The sequence below is a fragment of the Macrosteles quadrilineatus genome, unplaced genomic scaffold, assembly GCF_028750875.1.
Source record: "Macrosteles quadrilineatus isolate MER2022 unplaced genomic scaffold, UCM_ALF_1.0 Scaffold_1__1_contigs__length_201487025, whole genome shotgun sequence".
NCBI lineage: Eukaryota > Metazoa > Arthropoda > Insecta > Hemiptera > Cicadellidae > Macrosteles > Macrosteles quadrilineatus.
Genome location: NW_026542594.1, coordinates 146,860,470 through 146,886,889, shown reverse-complemented (window position 1 = coordinate 146,886,889; position 26,420 = coordinate 146,860,470). Strand labels below are relative to the sequence as shown.

The following is a 26,420-nucleotide window of genomic DNA, read 5'->3' as shown; positions in this document are numbered from 1 at the left end:
TCTTTTGCCTCTGTTGTTTTAATTTGGAACACAACGAAAGTGGAAATGTATCCAATGGTTACTTTTTACAAAATCAACATGAGAGATTCAGTTACAACTATCATAAATGTTGAAGATTTGTTTGAACGAGACGTTGACCAACATGTAATAAGTGATTCTTTATAATCTTTATACAGAACGTGGAGCTTAAATAGTTACTAAACATAAAGAATAAATCAAGCGCACTCGTTGTTATTTGCACTATGTTTACGGAATTTGAACTATCGTAACTTTGAAAGGAATTGAGATAGAATGGATCAAGTAGTGGTAGCCTTTAATGCGCCTATTGGTGAAGGGCCACCTAATCCCTTAGCGTTCACCGAGCCCCTGCCAGAGTATAATACACGATTACGGGAACTTGAACTTGAATTGAATCTCAACACGATACAGTAGCAAGAAACTTCTTGATAAAAAAGTCAAAAATGGACCGATACCAAATGATATCTTAAAAGCTTCGTTCTACGGAACCCTAAAACCAAAAGGAATCTCTTTTCATAAACCCTCTTCCTCTCTACACACCTAATTAAGTTTCTATTGTAAATGAATAATCTTCAAAGCGTGTGATACATATTTTTTGCTTATTGCATTCAATAGCTATGAAGATATGGAAGCGGAAACACGCAAGTCAAAGAGGAAATCTTTACAACTAACTTGGACAAGTTGCAAGGCGACTGACCTGATAAGAAGCTGGTGGCCAAGGACTCTCCGTCCTGACCTCTGCAAGGTCCGACCCCGGCCAGGACCAACATCACCAACACCCTTGACATCTCCATCGCACTCCGACTAGTCGTCACCACACTCACACTCACACTGACACCTGAAGACTGAGGAGAGGACGACTAGGCCGGCCCCTCACCCCACCTCCGACACACTCAGCACTACCACGGCTCATTTCGACGACCCTAACTTTAGGAAATCTTCTATGATGATGAGAGAGTTTTATTATGAAGTTTTACCATTGTAATGTAAATTTATATACATGTAGATCTTTTGGTAAAATGAAGTATTTTTATCTATAGGATACAAGGTTGCAATGTTTATGTTTTCAATTCATTCCTACAAAGAATTTTGTTTTTAGAATTTTTTGTTTTGTTTTTAGTAGAATTTATGCTTGGCATATTGTGATACAATTTCACATAGATAAGTTCAAAAAGTACGATGTTTGCACGCAAACAACCTATATACAAATCCATCTGTATATTTCTTTAAATTTCTTTTTTTAAACACCGTTTCGTGGGAATAGTTTTTTTCTTATTGCCAGTTATAGCTTTGGGTGAAAACAAGGATGTCAATGTCTTTGCGAGTGTTAATAGGCAGTTCTTGTAATGTACACATTCACAACTGCTTTTAGCCAGTAATAAAAATGCTTGAACTCTTTAGGTAAGAGGATAGAGGTCGATTCACACATAACTGCCCAGTCAAAGTTCCGTTACTGTCCAGTCACAGTTCAGTCTCAGTTGCATCAGTAATTTCTCAGTCAACCTGTCAGTCATTTGGTTACAGTCAGTTTTCCGTCCCTTTATTTACAGTGATGTTACATTCAAATTTGTTTAATTAAAACACTATACATCAAATTTTCATCTTCCATCTTGTTGATTGCTAAAAAAGTACTCAAAATGTAAACACATTCATTTAAATAACAAAAACAATATTTTCTAACCTCCAACACGCCCGTCGTCCGAACAATCCAAAATATCGGTGGAAAGAAATTTGGAAATGACTGACGGACGCGAAGATAAAATACACAATCAGCCTCAAGAATTTAGAATATGGACTATGGATTGTTAAAATACTATAGGTGACTTTAAGAATTTGCTATTCTTGGACTTCATTATTCTAATTTACCTCATTATAGGACCATTCATTGGCTAACATCCTCATCAAACATTCAGATATTCCGATGGACACTGATTCTGGTATATTAATGTCGAAGAAACAACGGAATGGAAACAATACGGAGCCCAGGTTCAAATTTTACGACTGACCTATGGCAGAAGACGAAGATGTAGACGAATGATAGTGCCGAGACAATGGCATCCCGGTAACACTCACAACTTGATTGCTATCTTCGAGGTTTAAGGTAAGTGGCCATCCAACTCCGACGATTTTCAGTAATACCCTAGAAACTAACCTTTCAAGTAATTTTGAGATAGCAAGTCGAAAACACTAGTTTTATCAAAGAATATGTTCAACTGCTTACTCATCTTATCGAGAGTGTCGTTTAAGTCCACTGGCAGATAAAAAAAATGATGCGTATATCATTTTGTTTGAGAACCATACTCATTCTGTTCGTTATTCAGCAGACCCCCCCCCCCCCAAATTCAGATAAGGAATACTTTTATATCCAATTAAGGGTATAATAATAAAATCATTAGAGAACACACTCGGGCTCAGTGCTTCGCAAGCCCCTCTCACTGAAAAAGGTTTAAAATAAAAAAAAAGCATCTAAGACGGGGTTTTTCGTTATTTTGAGGTTAAAATACTGATTAAAACTCGTATGTTTATATGTTTAGCAAACTAATAAAACAAATTGTAAAAACTTGGGAATTTGGCACCCCTAAAAAGTTGACGTTCTAGGGTTGAGCCCAATCAGCCCATATAGAAAGTTGTACTGTACCTCGATTCACTTGGAACTGCAGGTGGCCTGTAGATTTTCACCATAACTTTTTCCTCTTTTGTCTGTATATGAACTACTTTGGTTGTATCTCGAGATTGATTTAAACATATTTTCATTCAGTTTCTCTAACATTTTAAAGAACACTTAAAGTCTTTAAAGATTATAATGAGGGAAGAGGTGTGTAGGGCGGATCGTCATAGGAGCAATCCATCGACGTCGTTTCTTCGACCCACATCCACAAGCCAGGATAATTTGTTGAAAAGCGAAAGAAAAGTATCAAGTAGGACTATATGTATTCCGATGCAATTCACATGCAAGTAAGGTATGTAATAAATGTATATCTGAGGAAGATCTACCCGTCAATACCTTTATCATCAATCAATGGCGACTTATCAATGGCCTAGTATAGTCACTAATAGTCACTAGTCAGGTGACAGTAGAGCCGTTGACATTCAGAGTTGGATACACAGAGTTAGGTGGGTTCTGTTCTGGTCTATGGCAACATCATTGTGTCCAAGAAAGTGAAATCATTGTCATCTTCATTATGTAAGTACTTCCGACAGTCATAATTGTGCAAAGAACAAACAATGCAATGCCAGGAACAGCGAGTACGGATTGCCACACGAGATTCGAAAACATTTTAGTTGAGCACTACGAAAACTATTTATCTATATTTATTGTTTTATATTGAACCATCAAGTTCATGTTGAGTCAAGAATTTATGTTAAACTTGTCACCATTGACAAATAATCTACAACCATAGCTGTCATAGGCTGGGGCTAGTTTTCAACCTTAGAAATAATTTGTAATCCTGATTTATTGATAGGGTATCTGTAATTAGAAAAACATATATAGCCACTAAAAATGCAAAGTAAACTGTATGACTCATCCACACACACTGGCGGTAGAACCACAGAGTAGAACTATTTAGCCATGCAACGCATGTAACGAAAACAGCCGTTTTGACTGCAGTTTGCCGAAAAATGGGTTTCGATTCTTTCGCCTTCAATATGAACCTAAAGGTTGAAATCAAGTGTTCAAACTATATAGTAGGGAAACGCCCCTTCAAGAATACTAATGAATTAGAGAACAAACTGGATATCGCAGATATAATAAATATACTACAGCGAAAAAATTATGGAGTTAATAGTTGTAGTGCCAACTCCTTTAGTGATTTCCAAATTTCTCAAAGGATCCATGTATTGCGATTCATTCGTCGAATTCAAAGCATATTGAGGCCATATTGAAGTTTATGCTAGTTTATACAGGGTTTACAAAAAGAGAATTCCACCACTCCCACAACCTTCGGAACTGGAACCAGCTCCGCACACCCTACTGCAGGCTGTCCAAAACACAAAGTTGTTTCCGGATTAGGGCTTTGTAGAAATTGTAGATGTATAAAGATCTCCCCCGAAGATTTGTGAACCATCCGCTTTCCAAACCACTGTATTCAGTCGATGAATACTTTGATGCGTTGCACTGGGTATAGGCTCAATACAATCACTTTCTAAAACATTGTATTAATAGTGCGCATACTATTTTTAGTTTTCCCTTATTCTACCCACAAATTTTGGTCAACGACGTCGCAGGAGGTAGTAAAATTGTTCTCAGCTGTTTTGTGATTAAGTGAAATTCGTTCATGGTAGAAAGGTTGTACAGGTCTTGGTTCATCTGTATCTTTCCATCGATACCGAGAAATCACAAAGGTGACCATGTACCTGCATTCACCCTTCAAGATTAGCCAAACATAGAAACATGTGACATTTCAGAGAGTGGAGGGCCCATCTGGGCTGTTCTGGGGGTAGACTTTATACAGTCTTAGAGGATGACAATTATAGCAATCCTAATTGGGTATCTGAGATAAGGCCTCTGAGAAATTATATTTCGTTTTCAAAAGCATTTCAAAGTAATTCTGAACTCTAGGAAAACCTACTCAAATAGCTGTAACTAGAAACACTACTAGCAGTGTTCATTTGCATATGAAAAAGATCTGGTTTGGAAACTGACATTTCGGTAGTTTTGGTATATAACCAAAATTATCCCTGATTTAGGTTTTCGTAGATTTTTAAGAACACTTGATAAGGTCCAATTTCGTAGCTTTATATGACCGGATCCCCAGGTTCTTGTGATCAGACCATCCAATTGCGTAGATGTATATGGCAGGATCCCCAGGACCTTGTGATCAGATCATCCAATTTCGTAGATGTATATGGCAGGATCTCCAGGACTTTGTGATCAGATCAACCAATTTCGTAGATTTATATGGCAGGATCCCCAGGACCTTGTGATCAGATCATCCAATTTCGTAGATGTATATGACCGGATCCCCAGGTTCTTGTGATCAGACCATCCAATTGCGTAGATGTATATGGCAGGATCCCCAGGACCTTGTGATCAGATCATCCAATTTCGTAGATGTATATGGCAGGATCCCCAGGACCTTGTGATCAGATCAACCAATTTCGTAGATTTATATCGCAGGATCCCCAGGACCTCGTGATCAGATCATCCAATTGCGTCGGTTTTTATATGGCAGGACCTCCAAGTCCTTGTGATTAGATAATCTAATTGAGTAGATTTATTGATTTATTTATAGGGCAAGACCTTCAGGTCCTTGTGATCAGATCATAAAATTGCGTAGATTAATATGGCAGGACCTCCAGGTCCTTGTGAACAGATCGTCCAATTGCTAGATTTATATTGCAGGATCCCCAGGCCATTTTGATCAGATCATCAAATTGCGTAGATTAATATGGCAGGACCTATAGGTCTTTGTGAACAGATCGTCCAATTGCTAGATTTATATTGCAGGATCCCCAGGCCATTTTGATCAGATCATCAAATTGCGTAGATTAATATGGCAGGACCTATAGGTCCTTGTGAACAGATCGTCCAATTGCTAGATTTATATTGCAGGATCCCCAGGCCATTTTGATCAGATCACCAAATTGCGTAGATTAATATAGCAGGACCTCCAGGTCCAGTGAACAGATCGTTCAATTGCTAGATTTATATGACAGGATCCCCAGGTCCTTGTGATCAGATCATCAAATTGCGTAGATTTATATGGCAGGACCTCCAGGTCCTTGTGACCGTGTCTAGGACGTCTTGTCAGGTCATTAACCCTTCATCTTCCGGTTTCCCTTTCAGCGCCTCTCCCGGGTCCCGTTACATACGGTAACCAACTGACGACCAACCAACGCTCCTCTTCGCCTCACTCCAGCAGTAACCGGCTAATGGCATTTCTGGAAATAGTCACTTCCAAACTTCAATTCTGCCACCACTTATGGGTAGTTTGAGTAATTTATTTTTAACCGACAGAGAACGGAATCTAGTCGTGCTTTTCTTGGGTAACACAGAGAAAAACTGATTTGGTGAATCTTTTCTACTAGCGTTAACGACGTTTCCTTGTTTATTTATAACCCTAATGGATCAACCGAAGACAATCTCTACACAGTATGCTCTACACAATCCAATAACCCTTGTACGGTCTAATGCTCTCTATTTATTTTCTTTATAGGCTACCCTAAATCTTCAATATTAGCTATACACCTCTAGAGGTGTATAGTCAACGATATTAGTCAAAGTCTCGTTACCTGTAGCGTATTATACTGTATAAATTACAAAGAAACCTATTAGTAAAATTCTACAACCCCTTTACAGCTCGTGACATCTAAGCTGGCACTTGGCCGATCACTACTAGTACCTATTTAAAAAACATTATGTCCCGTTATGTTGGTTGCATCAACTGTTCTCGCGACCCATATGAAGGCGCTCAAGTACATAATACAAGGGGAGTCAACCCCGTGAGGTAGCGGAAATGTTTGCAGTCCGGTCTTTTCCCTACCTCCACCCTCCTCCCGCCTACACTGCCCGTGCTAGGCCAAGTGCCAGCTTATGTCACGAGCTGTACTACCTTTTTTCAACACATAACCCTCGTACTAAATAAATACAACACAAATTTACACAATATAAAAACCGCTGAGCTAGAGATACAACTGTGGAGGTAGCACTGAAGGGGAGAATTGCGAAACAGTGGTCGCCATTTATACAAAGAGATAAAATATATTGAAATTAGAATAGGGGAATATGGGATTGTGCAATCGTAATAAATCCATGAGCCATTGAGCTGGTTGATTCCCTTGTCAGTAACAGTATAAAAAGTTAACAGCGTCTCGGTTATTTAGCAGAGTTGTCGTGCTAGTACTAACCTATATCCAGTTGTGTTTGTACGGTAACTATAAGTTTAAGCACCCTTTCAAATATGTTAGCAAATGTTTATACGACATTTTTAGTTTTTATTTTTACCTAAGGAACATGCCCACGGAGTTTCGGGGAAGAGTTTTGAAACACCCTGTATAATGTAAACTTTGAACTTTGAAGCGTATAAAAGAGGAGCTCTTAGAAAGTCGGCCTTTGGGACAGAGCCCTTAAGGAATTCGTTCATACCATCAATTTATGGCAAATATACACACTCTGAAATTAATTTTTATGTACCATATACCTGTATATTAATTTGGCAAAATACCTCATATAAACAACAACCACAGCCGTGCGCAGCGCATTTCAATAGGGCTCAAAATTTGTTTGTAAGGCAAAATGGAAAATTCAATATTCTTTTACTTTTCAAAGATTTTGGTTGTTTCAGACAAAATATGATAAAATTCAGGTAAAACTACTAATTTACAATAAATGAAATGTATTGACTATTTCATCCCCTGTTCACAATCTAACTGTAATTAAACATTAAACTGAGGATCAACAGTTAAATTACCGGTACTCAAATGTAAACCAATGATTATGAAGATGGTCAGCATTACTGGATATTTAAAAGTAAACTCTAGAAATAATACAAACTCTTGGGGGCGAGGACCTATAGGAAATTGCCTTTTATTCGTCCCCCAGCTAAATCATAAGCATTACAATGACGCATCAATTGTTAAAATCGGTTAAGTAGGACGAGTGAAAAAGGATGTGACAGAGAATACTCTTATTGTATTAATATGTATAGATGTATGACATACAAACTTGAACTCAAGACATTTAAAAGCCTTCCTGCGCTAGAACTTACAATATTATAATGTAATTATTGTATTTACTGTATTATTGTATTTTAATTACTGTAATGTGTAATTATTAATGTAATTATTGTATTGTGGCTGTCTAATTATTGTTTAACTTATAAATACAACTTAAACAAAAACAGATAAAATGATCAGTTTAGAAATAGACTTGAAAAACGACCAATGGAAAAAGCGAACGTCGAAATAACTAAGTCTGCGACGCCACTTTGGAGAAATTCATTAAAGAAGATTTAAAACCACCAGAATTTCTGCATCTGTTAGCCAGAACAATTGTTTTCAACATACAATGTAGGGGGAAGTTGCATTAACAACTATGATATACGATTTCTTGCTAATCTTATATATGTATTAAAAAATGTGGGGTTCTCTTCCGAGTTCGTTTGGCTCTTCTTCTACCCGACCGATTTTCATGATTGAAGTCTCATATTGAAGGTATATGCACGCACAGATATCTCACATAAAACATCGGCATATATTTATCTTACTGTATTACTCGACAAAAAACATAAATTTGATTTATTTTCGAATTCTTACTTCAATTTAAGATGTATTTCACCAGTTGTAATCATATACTGTAATACTGTATATTTTGGTCTAAAGAACCTTCAGTGAAATTCCGGCATTCATTTAAGCTATTAGGTATTCAAATCGGACAAGTTTCAAGCAAACGTAAGGTGAACGACCAAAAAAAACTATTTTTTTTAAAGGGGTTCTATGATTAAAAAATCAATAGCTCCAGTATTGTTTATGTTTTTTGTATGTTTAGACAAAGATTATTAGTAAATTATAGGCTTTAATTTGAGCTATCGATCGTTTGAATCACTTTGCTTCAAGATACTGTATTACTCAATCAAAAATCATAAGTTTGATTATTTATCGGATATGATTTTATTTCAACGCTGCTGAGCAACATGGGAAGGCCAAGGGGAGTCGGAGAATACCTACTGTAGATCTACTGCGTTGGCCAGCTTCTATTATTGTCCGCCGCGCTCCACTAGCAGCACAGTGCAGTTGTGAACTGCTTTGCCGACCTCAGACTTGCCGCCTGTTAGTATGCGCGAGACGTTTCGGTTTCGTATAATTAATTAACTTACGAATTGTTTAAAAACGGAATGCATGTTTAACAACATTCAAACTGTGAAATGCATGTAGTGGGTATATTATTGAAGATAAAAACAATTGTTGACTAACTTTACTACTAATTTTTATGTAGAGCTACAATTAATTCTACCATAGATTAAACAGAGTATGTTTAATCTATGATTCTACTTTGCACTTTTACGAAAATCTTTAATCTATTCGACGAATAAAAATCCTCGTCAAATGAGTCTTAGTTGGCCCAATGAATAATTACGGCTCCAAGGAGAACAAACTTTTTGGGTTTTATTGATTTTTACAGCCCTATAATAATATAAAAAAGAAATGTTCTTAAGTTGTATAATTGAGGGCAGTTAATAATATAACAAGAAAGACAATATACTAAAACTATTTAATACCTATACAATATATTTGTCGCCTCTACGAATTTAGGTGTCTTTCAAATCTGAAGGTACTGATTTGATCAAAAGTTGGGACGATTCTGGATCTAGACACAAATGATACAGTTAATAATTGTCATTGCCTCATCCTCATCGGAATAACAAAATTAATGCTATATTGAATGTTGAATTTAAAAGTCAATGTTGTATAGTACAGTAACAAGATTAGGATTTTAATTTGGACGGTCCTCCTAAAAATAAAATTTCTTAAGGCGCAAAAAATAAATAAATGCAACTTGATAAAGTTTTTTTTTTAAGTAACAAGCGGTAGAACATTAGATTGTGTACTTATTTTATGCATCAACAACTTTTTAGTACAAATTTTATCAACAGTTTTGAGACCCTGAAACGAAAAATTACAAAATGCTGAACCATAAGTAACAATTGACCATGGTAGTACGTTAACGTAGCTACTTCCCTATAGGGAGTTTATAAAAAAAAATACAAACAATGCAATACAATGTTCGGCTACGCAACACATCTAATTTAAGTTTTATTTGTTCATGAGTTTATTGCAGAAAAATTTAATAGCTTCAGATTTAAAATGAAATCACTTTTGTAAAAATATTTTTAACCAAGCTCGATGACTAAACGAAATAAAATAATTTCCGAGCAACCCTAGTAATGGTCCCAAATGGTTGAAACAAGAGGTAAAAAGTTTTGCGCTGCGGACAGGATTCGAACCTGTGCGGGTAGAACCCATTGGATTTCAAGTCCAACTCCTTAACCACTCGGACACCGCAGCCATGGAGGGGGAGAGCGCAACCAACAATACTGACAGCAGCCAACACGTCGAGTGAGGTTAGATTTTGGGTCACTAAATAATCCTTTCGGCAATTACAAATCCGGACGCGCGAAGGGAAGCGGAAGGACTCCTAGTGCGGCCTTGCTCATACTCCTATAATAATCCATATGAATCAGTTGAAGACAATTGTAACGTAATTTTCTGTACGATTTAAGTTGGGCGTTTTAGCGAATTTCCCTATAGGGAAGTAGTTACAGTATTACCGCTGGTGGCACGGTTAAGAGTCTTCCTTAGTGGAAGCCATGTTGGATTTCTTCCCCATAAGAACAATGTTAACTTTGGGTCCAAATATCTCATCAGCAAATTGTCATATAATTATGGATAAGGAGTTAAATTTAAGGAATTGCGGTCCTCTAGAGATTGACGTTTTTTATTTCACAATTTTTAGTTTTTATTAAGAATAATTGATTATTAATTAGCTTAAAATTAAGCTAATTATTGAAAGGAAATGAAAATGGATTTTCGAAATTCAAAAACCTCAGTCACGAGTCTATTATGTTAAAAATACAAATTATAAATTTCAAAGCTATATCTTAACAAATAACGCCGTTACGTGTCCACAAATGATGTAATGTTTAACATTGTTCTTATGGGGAAGAAATCCAACATGGCTTCCACTAAGGAAGACTCTTAAGACCTAAGGCCCGCGGACCCGAGGCGTACGCCTTGCGCCGCGGACCGATTTACTTTTTCATTTTGATGTCCCCAGAGGCCAAAAACACATGCCCGTTCAAATTTATATGTAAATTTTAAGTTATGTGTGTCCGTGAACGCGATAACTCGAGTAATTTTTGTCCGATTTTGATGAAATTTGGTTTAAAGGTGCAAGGCGGGATAAACTTGAACGAGTTCGCGAACCAGCATGATCGGACCATGGGAACGGGGTTTTATGGGGGTAAAAATTGGGTTTTCTAATTTTTGACCCTCAAAACACACAATTTCCCAATTTCCCTTTAAAGAGCTTAAAAAACAAATAATTTAGTAGGTATATCAAAGTTTTTTGTGCGGTTATTGGTAATGGAGAAGATTTAAAAAAAATTGTAAATCTAAAATTCCCATGGTATTCTTATGGAGAATATTGTAAATTGTTGTAGTTTGCTTGTTTATGGATATATTTTGATCAAACTTGGCAAATTTATTTATTTTATTATAGGCCTAAGGTATTATATTTTACTAAAAACCACACTGTATTAGTTTCCTTGCAGCAGCAAACCTAGGTATTCGTTAAACCTAAATGTTATTTATATAGATTTAATTAAACATAAATTCAGACAAATGGAAATTCTCTTAGTCGGTAGGTTTGTTGCGGCAGGGGTATTATACTAGAGCGAACCGTAACTTACTTCTTTTTGTAATTTCACTGAATTAACAACTAATTTAAATAAAAATGCCTACAATAATCTATACAATGTGTAAACTAATGTTTGTATTCTGATGTTATAACAGAAAATTAAACATAAAATGATTATGTCTACCTAACCCAAATTTGAAATAATTGAGAGCCATTTAGTACAGTAAAATACTAAAAAACCAACACCAACACGAATCACGAAAATTTTTCTAAGGAATGAGAACTAAAAATGCTTGAAGTTACGGTTTTTTGGATTTTATAAAGGTGAAGATATGTCGTATGTTTTTGAATTGTAACTATTCATGTAGTGTATAGTTTGACCTAAAATAGTACGAAATAAATCGACATAAATTGAACACACCATAAATACAGTTAAAATTAATAGGCAATAGCCTAAATGGCCCGTGTCTAGCTCATGCCAGTGCCAGGATGAGGAGGCTAGGCTATAGTAAAAGCCGCTTGCACTGTTTGTTTACCTCTTAACACTTTTCTGATTGTATGCTGTTTAGGAAATTACTGCGAGTAGTACTGTACAGTTTGTTTATTGTCTGGTGTTCAGTCCGTAAATCGATTTGTCTACTGTTAAGTTCGTGAATTGTCTACAGCTCAGTTCGTGAATTGTCTACTGTTCTGTTCTTGAATTGTCTACAGTTCAGTTCGTGAATTGTCTACTGTTCAGTTCGTGAATTGTCTACAGTTCAGTTCATGAATTGACTACAGTTCAGTTCATGAATTGTCTACTGTTCAGTTCGTGAATTGTCTAATGTTCAGTTCGTGAATTGTCTACTGTTCAGTTCGTGAATTGTCTACTGTTCAGTTTGTGCATTGTCTACTGCTCAGTTCGTGAATTGTCTACTGTTCAGTTCGTGAATTGTCTACTGTTCAGTTTGTGAATGGTCTACAGTTCAGTTCGTGAATTGTCTATTGTTCAGTTCGTGAATTGTCTACTGTTCAGCTCATGTATCGGCCACGGTCACGCTGAGGCTAAGGTCAGGACGACGACCTGTCAGTCCAGTATTGGAGTTACAAGAGCGGGATTCCTGCATCCTAACCAGTCCGCGGTCATCAAGTCCAGTTACTGCTACAGTATATATTACACCTCTAATCAGTCTACACTCTACACCCTTGTTCTGATACTCTACGTTTAAGAAAACAAATTCTGGTACTTTAGAATAAACACACACCACACAAATAAATAGATATTTTTTGGACGTTGTTTAGCGAATTTAAAATAATAAATGTCAATGCAGCAGTCACGTCAATAATACAGTTGCGTGTACGAAAACTGGATGTCATAATAGTTTTTAAAATTTTCTAGTTAGCGTGAATTAGATTTTTTTAAATTGCGTCCTTATAATTAATTTTATTACCTAACTCTAACTACTGTTATAATGGCATAATAAAGTAAAAGTAAACTTCTAAGCTGATGATACGTGTATTACGACTTTATTTTGTTAGTAAAACAGGTAAAATAGTTCAAAGAGAAAATTGATGACAAAAAAGATAGAACCCATGTTGAAATATACAACATAAAACGACCCAGAGGGAAAGCTAAAACTTGCGAATCGGTGTTCCTCTTAGCAAGGGGCATTGTTTGAAATGGGGATAACGAAAGTAAAGAATTATGCCAACTAATGCAAAACAGACATACGAGCATTTGTTGAAATGCAGGTCAGAGGAAAGCACCCTACCTTTGAAAGGTGCGCCGTGCCACAACAATGCGGAATTCGTGTATTGTCGGGTGTGTTCGGCTGTCATCGGCCGATTGTTCGGGTGTTGCCGGTAGTTGTCGGTGATAGTCGGAGAATCCCGTGCCGCTCTTCACCAGTCTCTTGCCGTCTCTTGCTCCTAGTCCAAGGTAAGAAGTGATGTTTTATGACCTAAGTAATGTAAGAAATACGTTTATTTGTAAACATAAACTATGTTAACACGGTTTAATTCAATGTTTTGTTTTCTTTTTTGTTTGGTCTGTTATCCATAATGTCTACCTACTAGATCAAAAAATTAAAAACTTAAACATTTATTTATTTATCGTTTTTGACAATTTTTACATTGTGTAGCAAACGTAATTATTCTAATATTTACATGCCTAGTAATTAAACTATAAACCATTCTGTATCAGAAACTGTGTCTTTTAAGAAATTATAAATAACCAAACAACACTTAGCTTTATTTTAACCAAACACATTTTTTTCAATTTTTTTGTAGCTTTGGGTATAATTTTACAGATTTTATTCACATAAAATTAGAAAGAAAAGTAGATTAAAATACAATTGCTATAGTCTAATATTTAAGAGTTGTTCACAAGGTTATGAAACGGTATAAACATTATGAACATTTAAGTCATTAAAGAATAACAGCAAGTTCTTTCCCCAAAAGATCTTGGCTCCAAATGCACACTTCTACATAAATGAAATTACCGGTTTGTCTGCACATTACATAGAATCATGAAGTTTTATATTATCACGTTTTATGGCTTAAAAAACCAAAAGCCGAAACCCTGTATATGCTTGTCTTTGGTCTGTCCTCATTGTGTCTGTGACGCCAAAATGTAAATTTACACGTCATACTCTTAGAAAACTAGATTACCGATCATGATACACTGGACACAGTACCACACATACATACATTTCACTACACACACATACAAACAACACACACACACATACATCCACCATGTATCTATTGAATACATTTCACTGTATTCAATAGCTTGCTGAGAATGTATTTTGTTATTCAAACATGGCCCAACTCCTTTAGAAATAAAATGAGGCCCAGTTTTGAAACATTATGTCCTAATTTACTGCATAGGCTACGTCATTCATCAGATACCAATCATGTTTATAAGAATAAGATATGTCATCTATAAAAAAAATACCCCCACTGCAGCAAACCTGCAGAATAAGCAAATTTCAACTTGTCTAATTACATATTTTTACTAAAATATTTCCATAAATAAGACATATTTATTCCCAATTTAAATAACATTAGATTTAACGAGTGCTTAGGTTTGCTGCTACGGGTAAGGTAAAAAGTGTTTTTGAACAAACGTTATTAGCATAGGGTGAAATAAATAAATTTGCCAAATATTTGATGAGCATTTATCCATAGATAGTAAACTACAACAGTTTTCATTTTCTCCATAAATATAACAGGGGAATTTTGAATTTACACTTTTTACAACTGCCCTTCAATATACTAAATTATTTCTTTGTTTAAGCTCTATAAAATGGTTTGGTAAGAAATTGCAAAATTTTGTGTTTTTAGGATCAAAAATGGAAAACCCCATTTTTACCCCCATAAAACCCCCAATAAACCCGCGTTCCCATGGTCCGATCATACTGGTTCGCGAACTCGTTTGAATAAATGTAGGTTTACACTTTTAAACAAAATTTCATCAAAATCGGATCATTTTTGCTCGAGTTATCGTGCTAACGGACACATATATAAATAAATATAATATATATAAACTTCAACGGATGGTGTTTCTGGCCTCTGGGGACCTCAAAACGAAAAAATAAATCGGTCCCGGGTCCAGGTCTTACCATGAGACCTACAGTAATAGCTTTTTCCCTATATGGGAAATTCGCTATATTAACAAAGAGTTCTTTGTATAAAGATTCTTTCTTAGAACTTATACTGATATGTTAACGTTGACATAGAACCTGTGATATATTATCAGATAAAATATGAATATATAGGCTATAAGTTGTTTTTTATCCTTGATTTTATCATAAATTTGTACTACAAAAAATTGAAGAAACTATACATTTTCGAACCCTATGTGGTAATCATATCAATACGTTTTTGGTTACCGTATTGTTTGTTTTGTTAAATAAAAAAATTTTTTTTCTTTTTGAGTGAATAACTTACTGGTATTGATAAGTTGGTTTCATTAAACCTCAATTAAAATGTATACATACCATTAAATTACTCAATTCGATGTTAAACACATTATAAAAACTTAAACAGATAATAGATAGATAGTTTGATCTTTCAAAAAAAAAAAAAAAAATTAAAGCGATATATCTAACCATATTATATATATAATCTGCTATATATCGATATACAAGCAGATAATATATGGCGTTTTCTCCGCAGAACTGTACCCATTTCTGACTGTAATGCAATTGGAATAAAATGACTAGATACCATAATTGACTATAGTGTATAGTCAATGATACCATCCTGACCGGGAAACCGAAGATTCTACGTGTTCATAAATTTACTGTACTTGAGTTTAGATATCCGTCAGAAAAGACAGTGAATCAGTCTTGTATAGTACTGGGAATCTGACATTTTTCAAAATTTGTCCCCAGTAGCCTAAAACCGAGGCTTTCATCATTCACTAGTGTTTCTATAGCTGTTGTGTGAAGTAAAAATCACAACTGCAGTGGGTGATTGGGGATGTCGATGAGATCTCAGTTAATCTTTACAATGTCATGTCGTTGTGATCGTAACAGAATCACGGATGTTGCTAATATCACTTTTCCAATGTGTCGATTTCGGTCTCGACTCACCACTATGATTGACCTTACCGCCAAAAGGATTATGTCCCATCTACATTGGTACGTACGTAGATGTACCTGATTATCCGTATTCAATGTCCATACTCTGTACCAGTACTTCCCCCAAAACAACTTTCTCATATTCTTAGACCCCCCAAAAATGATAGTATCAATTTTTACACCATCAAATGATAAAAGTGATTTATTTTAAAGACAACTTATAACTATTTCTGCTGCTTGTGCTTAAATTTTAAAGCTGCACAACAATGTATCCATGCTAACAAGCTTACTTATTTTTGTATTCACCTTTTACCAAACAACACTGTAGATAAGTACCGGTAGCATTGTGGTACCGGTACATATCTAAGTGCAGGACCATTGTAACGTTGTAACGTTGTAAGTCCTTAGAAACCAAAAACACAATTTGCTTAAATACTTAGCTTGGTTTTTTATATATATATATATATATATATATATAATATGACATGCAATAGACATAATATAACTTTTGTAGATACAATATTTATATTTTTAGCTGCTGATTCCTAAGGTTTGAATATTACCATTGACTTTATATCTTACATACTTGTGCCTCAGGCCTCTTTTGTACCTCAAACAAACTAAACATCTAAAGAGATGGGGAAGAACTAAATTATTCTCCCAATAGCTTGTTGAACTAGCCAAACAGGTACACTTAGTGTAACAGTTATGTGAGGTAAGAGTTGCAAATGAGCTGTAATCTTACTTGGCCCGTTACAGACATTGATTTTTAATAAGTCTCAAATTGTTCAAGACAGGCAGTCTCTATTCCAGTTTGGACAGGCAAATGTATGTAATTAGTATAGGTGTGTGTGTGTGTGTGTGTGAGTGTATGAGAGAGAGATAGAGAGAGAGATTTTACTCCTGTTGACCCAGTCCAGTCACACACCAACAGGTAACGGTGTCTGTCTGAATACTGACAACCTATTGTATGACAACAGCCTTCAAACGCCCACTACTAACCAACAGCACATCTTCAGATGCCACAGTGTGTCAAAATTATATAGACAAAGTACAATAAAAAATTGTTAAAAAATAGTTAGTGTGCTTGGCACATTAATAAAATATAAAAAAATAATACAGTTGTAATTTAACCTTTGAGTTTTCCCACGAACATTTACATTTGAAGCATTTATAATCAATAAAATTGTACATGAAATCAATAAAAACTCTTGCTTCATGAAGTTCAATTGAGCCACGGACAGGTTGTGCTGATGCAAATTACCGATTTCTGTCAAACTTAGAACCAAATAATGCAGATAGGAAACCTTATTGGAAGGTGCGACATCTTAAACGACACATCAACTCTATATTAGTAACAATATCTAAGCCAGAAAATATAATTTTAGACTGAAGCATACTCTGCAAGTGGCTCATTCAATTATGTGGTAAGTAAGTAAGTATCAAATTGGCTGGGTAGCCGTAGCCAAGTGGTTATAAAGCTTGCCCAACAATTAAAAGGTCGCCACTCGATCCTGAGAAGAGTCAGTAGCTTTTTGATGGTTAACAACTGGACCCAGGTGTTCCTGATAATTGGGTTTTAAGTAAATGATCTGACTAGTGAATCACCTGATCTTAGGCAGTAGCAAAGCTACACACACAGATCATCTTACAACATTCTTCACTCATCTTTCACTTTCACTCATATTTGGGTTAAAATATGCATCTATGCATGTCCCAATCTCAAATAGTTGATACTATAATAATTGATATGTTCTTTTTTAATAAAAAATGGTAAAGCTGATCTATGTGTAGAACAACGTTTACATCAATATCCAACAGTCAACGCTGTCACTTATTCAAACCAATTACTGTATTCATGTTCCTTCCCAGATATATACATAAATCTTTGCTGGAACCAATTAAAACCATGCCAATAGCTATTGCTGACTGAAACTTAATCTCATCTTATGTTAATGGGAGAACAAAAGACCTTATATCATCTCATTAGTGCAGAAGAAACTGTGAACCAGTGTCCATTGTTCAATGGAATTTGAAGCAGAGAAGCTGATTTGAAAATATTTGAACCATATAGATAAAACATACTCCATTAGTAGATTTGTCATCCTTATGGAACAGCTGAGGCCAATTTTATGGTTAGTTCTGTACCGCATTGTAGAGGTCGTGTTTTGTTTACAATTTGTTTCTTTTGTTATTTCAGCCATTTAAACCCTCATTTAACCAAATAAAACGATCCAACCATAAAAAATAACGGGTCTCCTAGTTATATAACCAAACAGTAAAGCACAAATCATGAAAAGCTTCAAAGTTTACAATGGGAAAAGAAGTCTACTTGTGTTGCTTAGTCTATGATTTGAACTTATCACATAGCTTGATGTTAAAATAATTCTCTGTTGCAGTTACACCAGAATGACCGTGATATGGCTACTATGGCTACCTTTCACCTTGGCGGCTCCCAAGATTTTTCCACTAGTTGATCCAGGTAATCATCGAACTATGCTTACCAGGCTTGTGTTTTGTTGGTAGTGACTGTTCAGACAAATCCCGGCCAGTTTGCGGAATGGTCCTTAGAGCATTGCATTACCTTGCTCCCAGCTTAGGAGGAACTTTTATAGAGCTGTTTGAGAGGCATTCTCTCTAAGCTGGATCATAAGCCAGTGGTGTTTATTTATTCTATGGCTGGATAGTACAAATTGAGGTTAATTTCTCAAGGAGGAAAAACTATGATCAATTCTCAACACTGACCTTATCAGCCTAAGTCTGCAAGTTACAGAAAGGGAGTCAACAGTATGAAATAGTCTAACTCTATTACTCTATTACCCAGAGTTAAAAGAATAACGATTATCACTGCATTGAAGCATGAAAAGGACCCATGTCAATTTAACCATCATTACCCTTTTGCCCTTCTAAATCTTCACTTAAATCTGTAACCATACATAGTTAGGTGTATTTCAAATTGGTTCTTTATAAATAGCTCACTACTAATTTTATTTAACACTTTTTTTAAATTTCAGGACTGTTTGTGATCTCTGGAGTGAAGACTTGTGGTGGAGGAGGAGGCTACTGCTTGTTGGGGCTGGATTGCACTCTTGATGAGGATTTTCTACCCGACACTGGGGTAGGGCAGCACTGTGAGGGGCTCAAATCAGCCTTCACCCCCAGCGCTCACTTTGTGTGCTGCAGGGCCACCAACAGAACTGGCTACAAGCCTCCGCTCGCTATGGCGACAACACACCCAGAACCCATGACAGCAAGGACCACGACCCTCAACATACTAGAAAATGAAATAGATCAAGTGTTGCAGAAAGTAGCCCAAAGTGTAAACTCTGTGAAAAAATCACCTGTGACAGAGGCGACTTTGCCGATTTCTGATGACAATGATGATTCTGAGATTCATGAATCAGCTGAGGCTGATGAAGAGGAAGGGGGAATAGAAGAAGTGGAAGAAGAGATGGTGGCAGACTCACCTTTAGAAATGTGGCAAGACATTTCTTCTGAAGATGATGATGATGAGAAAGATAAAGATCCAGGAGTGCTGGAAGATAAAAATGGTACAAAGGTATTAGTGGAATCAAATGAACCAGAAAATGACAGTTCTATTATGATGTTTTCGTATGACCAAACACCGAAGATAGAGGAGTATATAATTGAAAAGAACCCAGAGGAAAATACAGTTAGTTCCTTGGATATATTAAACGGTACTGTAAAAGAAGAAAATAGTAAAAGTAGCAATGCAAACATAGAAAAAGGAAATGTTCCACAAGAGAGTGTAACAAACAAAGATAATACACTAGATGACGATTCCTTAAACACAACAGCTCAAGAAGGTCCTCAAGATACTAATGACACAATCTACAATAATAAAGAAGAAAGTCCTATTTATCCTCAGGAAACTACAGATAATCTGAAAAACATTAGTGCTTTGGAGGATGAAATCCCACACATGTCTACGTCTATGGTTTCAAAATTACCTACCCAAGAAACAACTCTTTTGCCAACTGAAGATCCTCTAACCGATGACCAGCATAATGAGACACCAGAAGACCCAATACCTAGTAGCAAAGAAAATGTAGAAGATATCTTAAACTCACCTGTTATACCAACATTAGATACAAAGAAAAAAGTATCGAGTGAAGATAATTTAACAAATATTAGCAAGGAAACTGAAACCACCAATTTAAAGCTAAGTGAGAATGATATATATCAGGAAAATATAGATCTTTCACAAAATGAAGACCCGAATTCTACTATTGTTGATGATGAAAATCAATTAGAACCAGATATTATGGTGAAAGAAAATGATTCACAGGTACATAATGAACAAGCCATAAGTGACACCAAATCTTCAGAAAATACAACAGAAGGGGGTGAAAAGCTATTGGAATTGGGTGTTATGGTCAAGGAACATGACTCGCAGATGCATATTGGATCAGAATTTGATGACACAAAATCATCTAAAAATGCAACAGAATCGGATGGAAGCCAATCAGTTACAGCAACAACCATGCTTCCTGAGTTACACCTGTCAAATGCCATTCAACCATCTGAAATACAGACTCAACCCGAGTCCACTGACCCTTGTGCCAAGGTTACTGATGGAAAATGCACTCAGGAAGTTAAATTTGTCTCTAACGATCAGACTTTATGTTTTGGATCGGTTTATGCATTAGATTGGGTTGTTACTTCAGCCTCATGTGCTCTGAGGTAAGTTTTCTTATTGACTCTAGATGTTGTAGGGTATTTGATTGCATGGTCATGAATTTGTTGAAACATACTTTAGTTGCCGTAAAATTTGTGTTTGTAAAGAACTCATTTTGGTGTTCATTTAATACATTTTTATTTTGATCTAAAAAAGAAATGATCCAACTCTAATTAATTGGTGTTTTTGTTTAAGGATATTCCGGGCTGGAACGCCAAATGTCATCGTTTCTCCTCTAACAGAGATGTCAAAAGGACACGTGAAGACAATTGTGGTTCACGAAAGTTACGCAGAAAACTCTGGAAGTAGTGGGCAAGGAATGGAACCCAACAATATTGGTAAGTATGTCCCCTAAAGATTTTTTGAAACACAATAGCTCAAATTTAATTTGATAGTTATATAACTTATAATGTAGACTTTAAAGAAATTTCCTATCAAATGTTATTTATTACTGTATATTTACCAGTTTCAAGAATTTTTCATATTTAAATGAATTACTTTGATTGCTTCATATGTCGAGCGTCCAAGCGAGTTATTTTACGGGCTTATGGATATTTTGCCTCAGGTGCGGCAGCAAGGATATTGTCACTGTCATTGTTTATCATGAGACTACACTGTCTCTAAAACTAACTATTCATTTTATTCTAATGATTGATTGATAATCTCTTTAACCTGCGATATTAGAGGTTCATAGTTATTTTGTAATTTGGAAATAATACTTCAGAGTACATCTGACTTCGGACATAGTATAGAAAGTTAAATGCGTCACATTAATTGTAAAATATGTTAATACTGAAATCAACAAGACACAATTTCCAAAATGATTTTTCAAGATTGAGTAGGCAATACAAATTACAAGCTTCACCAGTTATACACCAGCAATTATCTACCTGTCTACCTGAGACAGCCAAGGAGTTCCCAGGGATCAACTGTTCTGTAGTCACAATACCACATGTATTGTTGTGGTACTACTGTATGTGAGTACATGTGACATTGTGCTGCAGGTTTAGTGCAACTCCACACTCCCATGGTGGAGTGGTCACGTTGTGTCCCTTGTCTACCTGAGACAGACAAGGAGTTCCCAGGGATCAACTGTTCTGTAGTCACAATACCACATTTATTGTTGTGGAGCTGTATGTGAGTAAATGTAACATTGTGCTGCAGGTTTAGTGCAACTCCACACTCCCATGGTGGAGTGGTCACGTTGTGTCCCTTGTCTACCTGAGACAGACAAGGAGTTCACAGGGATCAACTGTTCTGCAGTCACATCTCAACCTTTAGCTCCGTCCCCTCTGCGGCTCTGTGCCCAATCAGGTACGGCTTTTTTTTGTTTCTTTTACTTTTTGAACCAATAAAAAAAAAAGATTTTGTAAAACAATTTCCAATGTTGTTGTCATTGTTCTTCTTGTGGTGACTAAATAACTGCTTAATATTACTTGTTTATTATCTTACTAATTTTATAAATCTAAAAGTTTGTGAGTTTGTGTGTGTGTGTGTTGCTCAATCACGCATAAACTACTGGACGGATTGGGCTGAAATTTGGCATGATGATAGCTCATAATCCCGGCACATCATCAAGGCATAGGCCTATTCTTATCTCAAAAATCCTTTCGGGCTCCGCCCCAGTGGCTCTGTAGTTCCCCATGTTAACCTTATGAGTTTTCATATTTAAAGAAAAAATTAAAGAATTTGGTCAGCTGTTTCGAATAAAAAAAGTTGGTTATATGGGTACTTTCCTGTTAAAGGGAACATTCATTATTATCGATGATTTTTTTCGATATATCGATATTTTTGTTTTCCGATTAGATCTATACAAATTGACAACAACAACTAACTGATCTTGTTTAGGCTAAAATAGTCTATATGGATTAAGAAATGAAACTATTCTAAGCTAACCTAACACAACCAACCAAACTTGCTGTACCATTTAAAACTTCCGTTTGGGTTTGATAATAGAAAAGGCAAGTTAAACACGGAATTTTTAAATGTTACAGCAAGTTTGGTTAGTTATGTTAGGTTATTTTTTTTAGAACAGTTTCATATACTGAACAATATTTATCGTAGTTGTCAGCTGATATGTTTCAATTTGTTAATATCGATATATCGAAAAAAATCATCGATAATAATGAATGTTCCCTTTAACAGGAAAGTACCGTTATATGATATGCAAAAGCATTAAAAGTTATAAGATTAATCAACAGGGTGCAGCACTATAATTTGTTTTTGCATTTATGAAAACAGCTAATTTGAACTAAGCCTTTTAAAGTAGGATTGTTTACAGTTATGTTTATGTTTTTAATTACATGAATAATTTGTAATATATTGCGAATTTGTAATATATTTTTCTATTGTTAAGGTGAAGTGATAGAACATTATGGTTATGGTAGATGTGTAATACTATCGTATACCGTAAATTAAAAGAAACAATCAAAATGTGTCCTGCTACCCCATTGCAAACGCAATGCTTGAGTATAACTGCAATAAGCATGTTATACTTATATGCCAACCCCGTACGAAGGACGGGTACTCTGCTAGTATCTCAATAAAGTTTTGACAAATATATTAATAGCTTTGACGGCTTTTAAAAGTCAACTTTGGGAGTATCCAATAAAGGTAGTAGACAACCTAAATGATGAATGAGCCAATGTTAACTACTTGTGTCTTAAATTTTAGCACACATATTGTATTTTATTGTGAAACTGTATGTATAAAAACTCAATATAGCTATAGACAAATTTTCTTTTTCATCTGGTTCACTACAGTGGGCTATTTTTTGTTGTAAACCCCTGTAAAGTTGTCATGCTGCATTTCACATCCTAATGAGAAGTATGACTGCAAGGAAAAACATAGTGGTCATACTTACCTAAAAAATACCCCCGCCGCAGCAAACCTGCGGACTAAGCGAATTTCCATTTCTCTGAATTGAATTTCAATTAAATCTATTTAAAAAACATATAGGTTTAATGAGAACCTAGGTTTGCTGCTACAAGGAAACTAATAAAATGTATTTTTTTGTAAAATATTAATAGCTTAGTATAAAATAAATACAATTGCCAAGTTTGATCAAAATATATCCAATACAACAAGAAAACTACTTAATTTTACAATATTCTCCATAAGAATAACATGGGAATTTTAAATTTACAATTTTTTAATTTTCTCCGTTACCAATAACCGTACAAAAACAGTTTGATATACTAAATTATTTTTGTAAAGCCCTTTTAAAAGTTCTAGAGGGAAATTGAGAAATTTTGTGTTTTGAGGGTCAAAAATGAGGAAAACCATTTTATATCCCATAAAAGCCCCCATAAAACCCCGTTCCCATGGTCCGATCATGCTGGTTTGCGAAATTATTTAAGTTTATCCCTCCTTACACCTTTAAAGCAAACTTCTTCAAAATCGGACAAAAATTACTCAAGTTACCGTGCACGGACATATTTTTGAATACATTAATACAAATTTGAACGAATGGTGTTTTTGGCCTCTGGGGGCATCAAAATGAAAAAGTAAATCGGTCCCGGGCCTAAGTCTTACCGTGCCACCTACGGTAATAGCTACTTACCTATAGGGAAATTCGCTAATATCACCATTGATAATACACAATGTAAATGTATATACTGTTGCAGATCTTAATACTTACTATTGATGGAACGGATACGGTACCCGAAAGTCAATTATAGTAGCAATATATTACATTCTAAAATGTTAAGTTACAGTAAATACTGTAATGACTTTTTTCAGAAAACTGTGAGATGGCAAGATCTCAAAGTACAATGAACAGCTGTGATGGTCCAAGTCGCATGATGACAGACGACATAGGCTACTCCTACATTACTCTTAACTGTGATATTCTTTGGGAACCAAGATTCTATGTGAGTGTGTTTGTTAAGTCATTAATTTTTCTAGGTCGAGTCATTTTGTTGTAGATGTATGATTGTAAATGAAAACATCTTACAACACGCCAAAAATTATATCTACATACTTATCTGGTAGAAGAAGTATACCCCGTGTCCGCTAATAAAAAACTTGCTCAAAGATTTTCACTATGGAATTGCCAATCCTTCAAGACTTCAGGCAAAGACATGCTGATTCATTCACAGTTTTCAACTAACCCTTTGAGCTTCTTCACATCATTTCATGTTCATTCTAGTGCTAGTGTCAGGATCATTCGCTGTTAATTCAGGTTAGATATGTTCTAAATGTTTGTTGGGGTTGGGTATACATAGACCTTATGTAAACTAGAATGAAAGCTGCTTTGTTTATTATCAGATATAAAAATTGGCAATGTCTGCATGGTAATAAATCCATTATAACAAGACTCAGCGGTCCCTTGTGACCTGTCAGGTATGTATGATCCTGCTGACCTTAGCCCACTAAATCAAACTTGGTTAGTATACTAGACCACAAGACCTGGAAGTTGGTACATAGTTTGTGAGAATATAATGGGAATACTGTTGACACCTACATATGAGTCACATCGATTTTTTTGGCCCTCTACAAGCAACAACAACATTAAAGGATAAGTCAGAAAAATCTTACAAATAAATTCACAATACTGTTTAATGCCCGCTACACACGGTCAGTTTCTTCGTTTCTTGTGTCATTTCGATGAGAACACACCAAACTGACCATGTGTAGCAGGCTTAATATAGGTGCCATAAACTAATAACAGAACATTTTACAGAGTTTTTTCAAAGGCAACGTTTGAAATGTCTTTTTTATTCATTTATTTATAACTTGTCAGCACCTTCCTTGAGAGCTTTATGTAAAATTGAACTTTTAACAGTGCTCAAGAATTTACTGATCCTTTTTTGTAAGCAGCAACTTTCTTGTCTACTTGACCAGCGCTGCTAACTGTACACAAGTATAATCACATACAAGGAGCTGTTATACAAGATGTGTTTATTGATTGCAGGACCCATCATCTAGAGGCTCAGGGGCCCCACTGTTCTGTGACGGGGGTGTCTTAGCGGGTGTAGAGACTGGAGCGGGGGTGGGTCTGATGGTCTACACTCCTCTCACACCCTACATACCTTGGTTGCTCAAGAACACACGACCCGGTCCTCCCGAGCAAACCTTCAATGTCGGCTGACTGCTCATCTCCTAGTTTAATGTTAACTGTGTATATTGTTATTGTTAAGTTTCATTGTTATGTGTATGCTTTAGTTACTATTTATTGCTGTTAAATATAATATTCTACCCACCGAATACGATATTTCATGATGAAATTCCCTTGGAATAAAAGTTTCTCTTTTGTTGAAGTCCACAGCTTTTTAGAGAGGTTTGTTCCACATACCATCAAATTTCTTGGAATGCTAGTACCTATCTAATGCAAAACGATGGTTTTGTATAAAATAACAGCTCAAAAATAATTGGAAAAAGAATTCAATAGTGGGAATAACCTTTTTAAGAAGTCCAATAAAATTTTTTGTATAATTTTTTTTGTAATTATTTTTTTATAAAATAACAGCTCAAAAATAATTGATAAAAAGAATTCAATAGTGGGAATAACCTTTTTAAGAAGTCCAATTATTTTGTGAAGAAAGTAGATTTTCATAAACTGGCAACCATTTTGGTAGTGGTGGTTTATTAAGTTCTATTGACTAGTCTCTTAAGGGAGGCGTTTTTGTGGGGTATTGGATGTAGAGTCTTTGTGGGTAAAAACTTTAGGTTCTATAATTTTAGCGAAGGACAAAGGACACTGGGAGAGCTACAGCACAAACGTTTTACTGAAAACTCATGATCCTGAATATTAATCTGACAAACATAATTACTGTTC

The 26,420-nt window shown here is 35.5% G+C and overlaps 2 protein-coding genes and 1 non-coding gene across 4 annotated transcripts in view; 1 reads left to right on the top strand and 2 right to left on the bottom strand.

Annotated features, from left to right (window-relative positions):
- LOC128986769 (protein masquerade) overlaps nt 1-828 on the bottom strand; it is a 35,519-nt gene extending 34,691 nt beyond the window's left edge. For both annotated transcript variants that reach the window (XM_054407288.1, XM_054407297.1), the window contains exon 1: nt 716-828. In XM_054407288.1, the coding sequence (XP_054263263.1) occupies nt 716-812 (97 nt within the window). In that variant the 5' untranslated portion in view covers nt 813-828. The remainder of the gene's footprint in view (nt 1-715) is intronic.
- A 9,113-nt stretch (nt 829-9,941) lies between these two features.
- Trnas-uga (transfer RNA serine (anticodon UGA)) lies at nt 9,942-10,023 on the bottom strand. The gene has a single exon. It is a non-coding gene; the product is annotated as a tRNA-Ser (tRNA).
- Nucleotides 10,024-13,259: 3,236 nt separating this feature from the next.
- Nucleotides 13,260-25,839, top strand: LOC129001348 (uncharacterized). The gene is made up of 8 exons (XM_054428629.1): nt 13,260-13,292; nt 18,342-18,424; nt 18,957-20,646; nt 20,837-20,979; nt 21,646-21,743; nt 21,796-21,955; nt 24,383-24,513; nt 25,557-25,839. The coding sequence occupies exons 2-8, from the start codon at nt 18,352-18,354 to the stop codon at nt 25,731-25,733; spliced, it is 2,472 nt and encodes an 823-aa protein (XP_054284604.1). The 5' UTR covers nt 13,260-13,292; nt 18,342-18,351; the 3' UTR covers nt 25,734-25,839.
- Nucleotides 25,840-26,420: the final 581 nt, after the last annotated feature.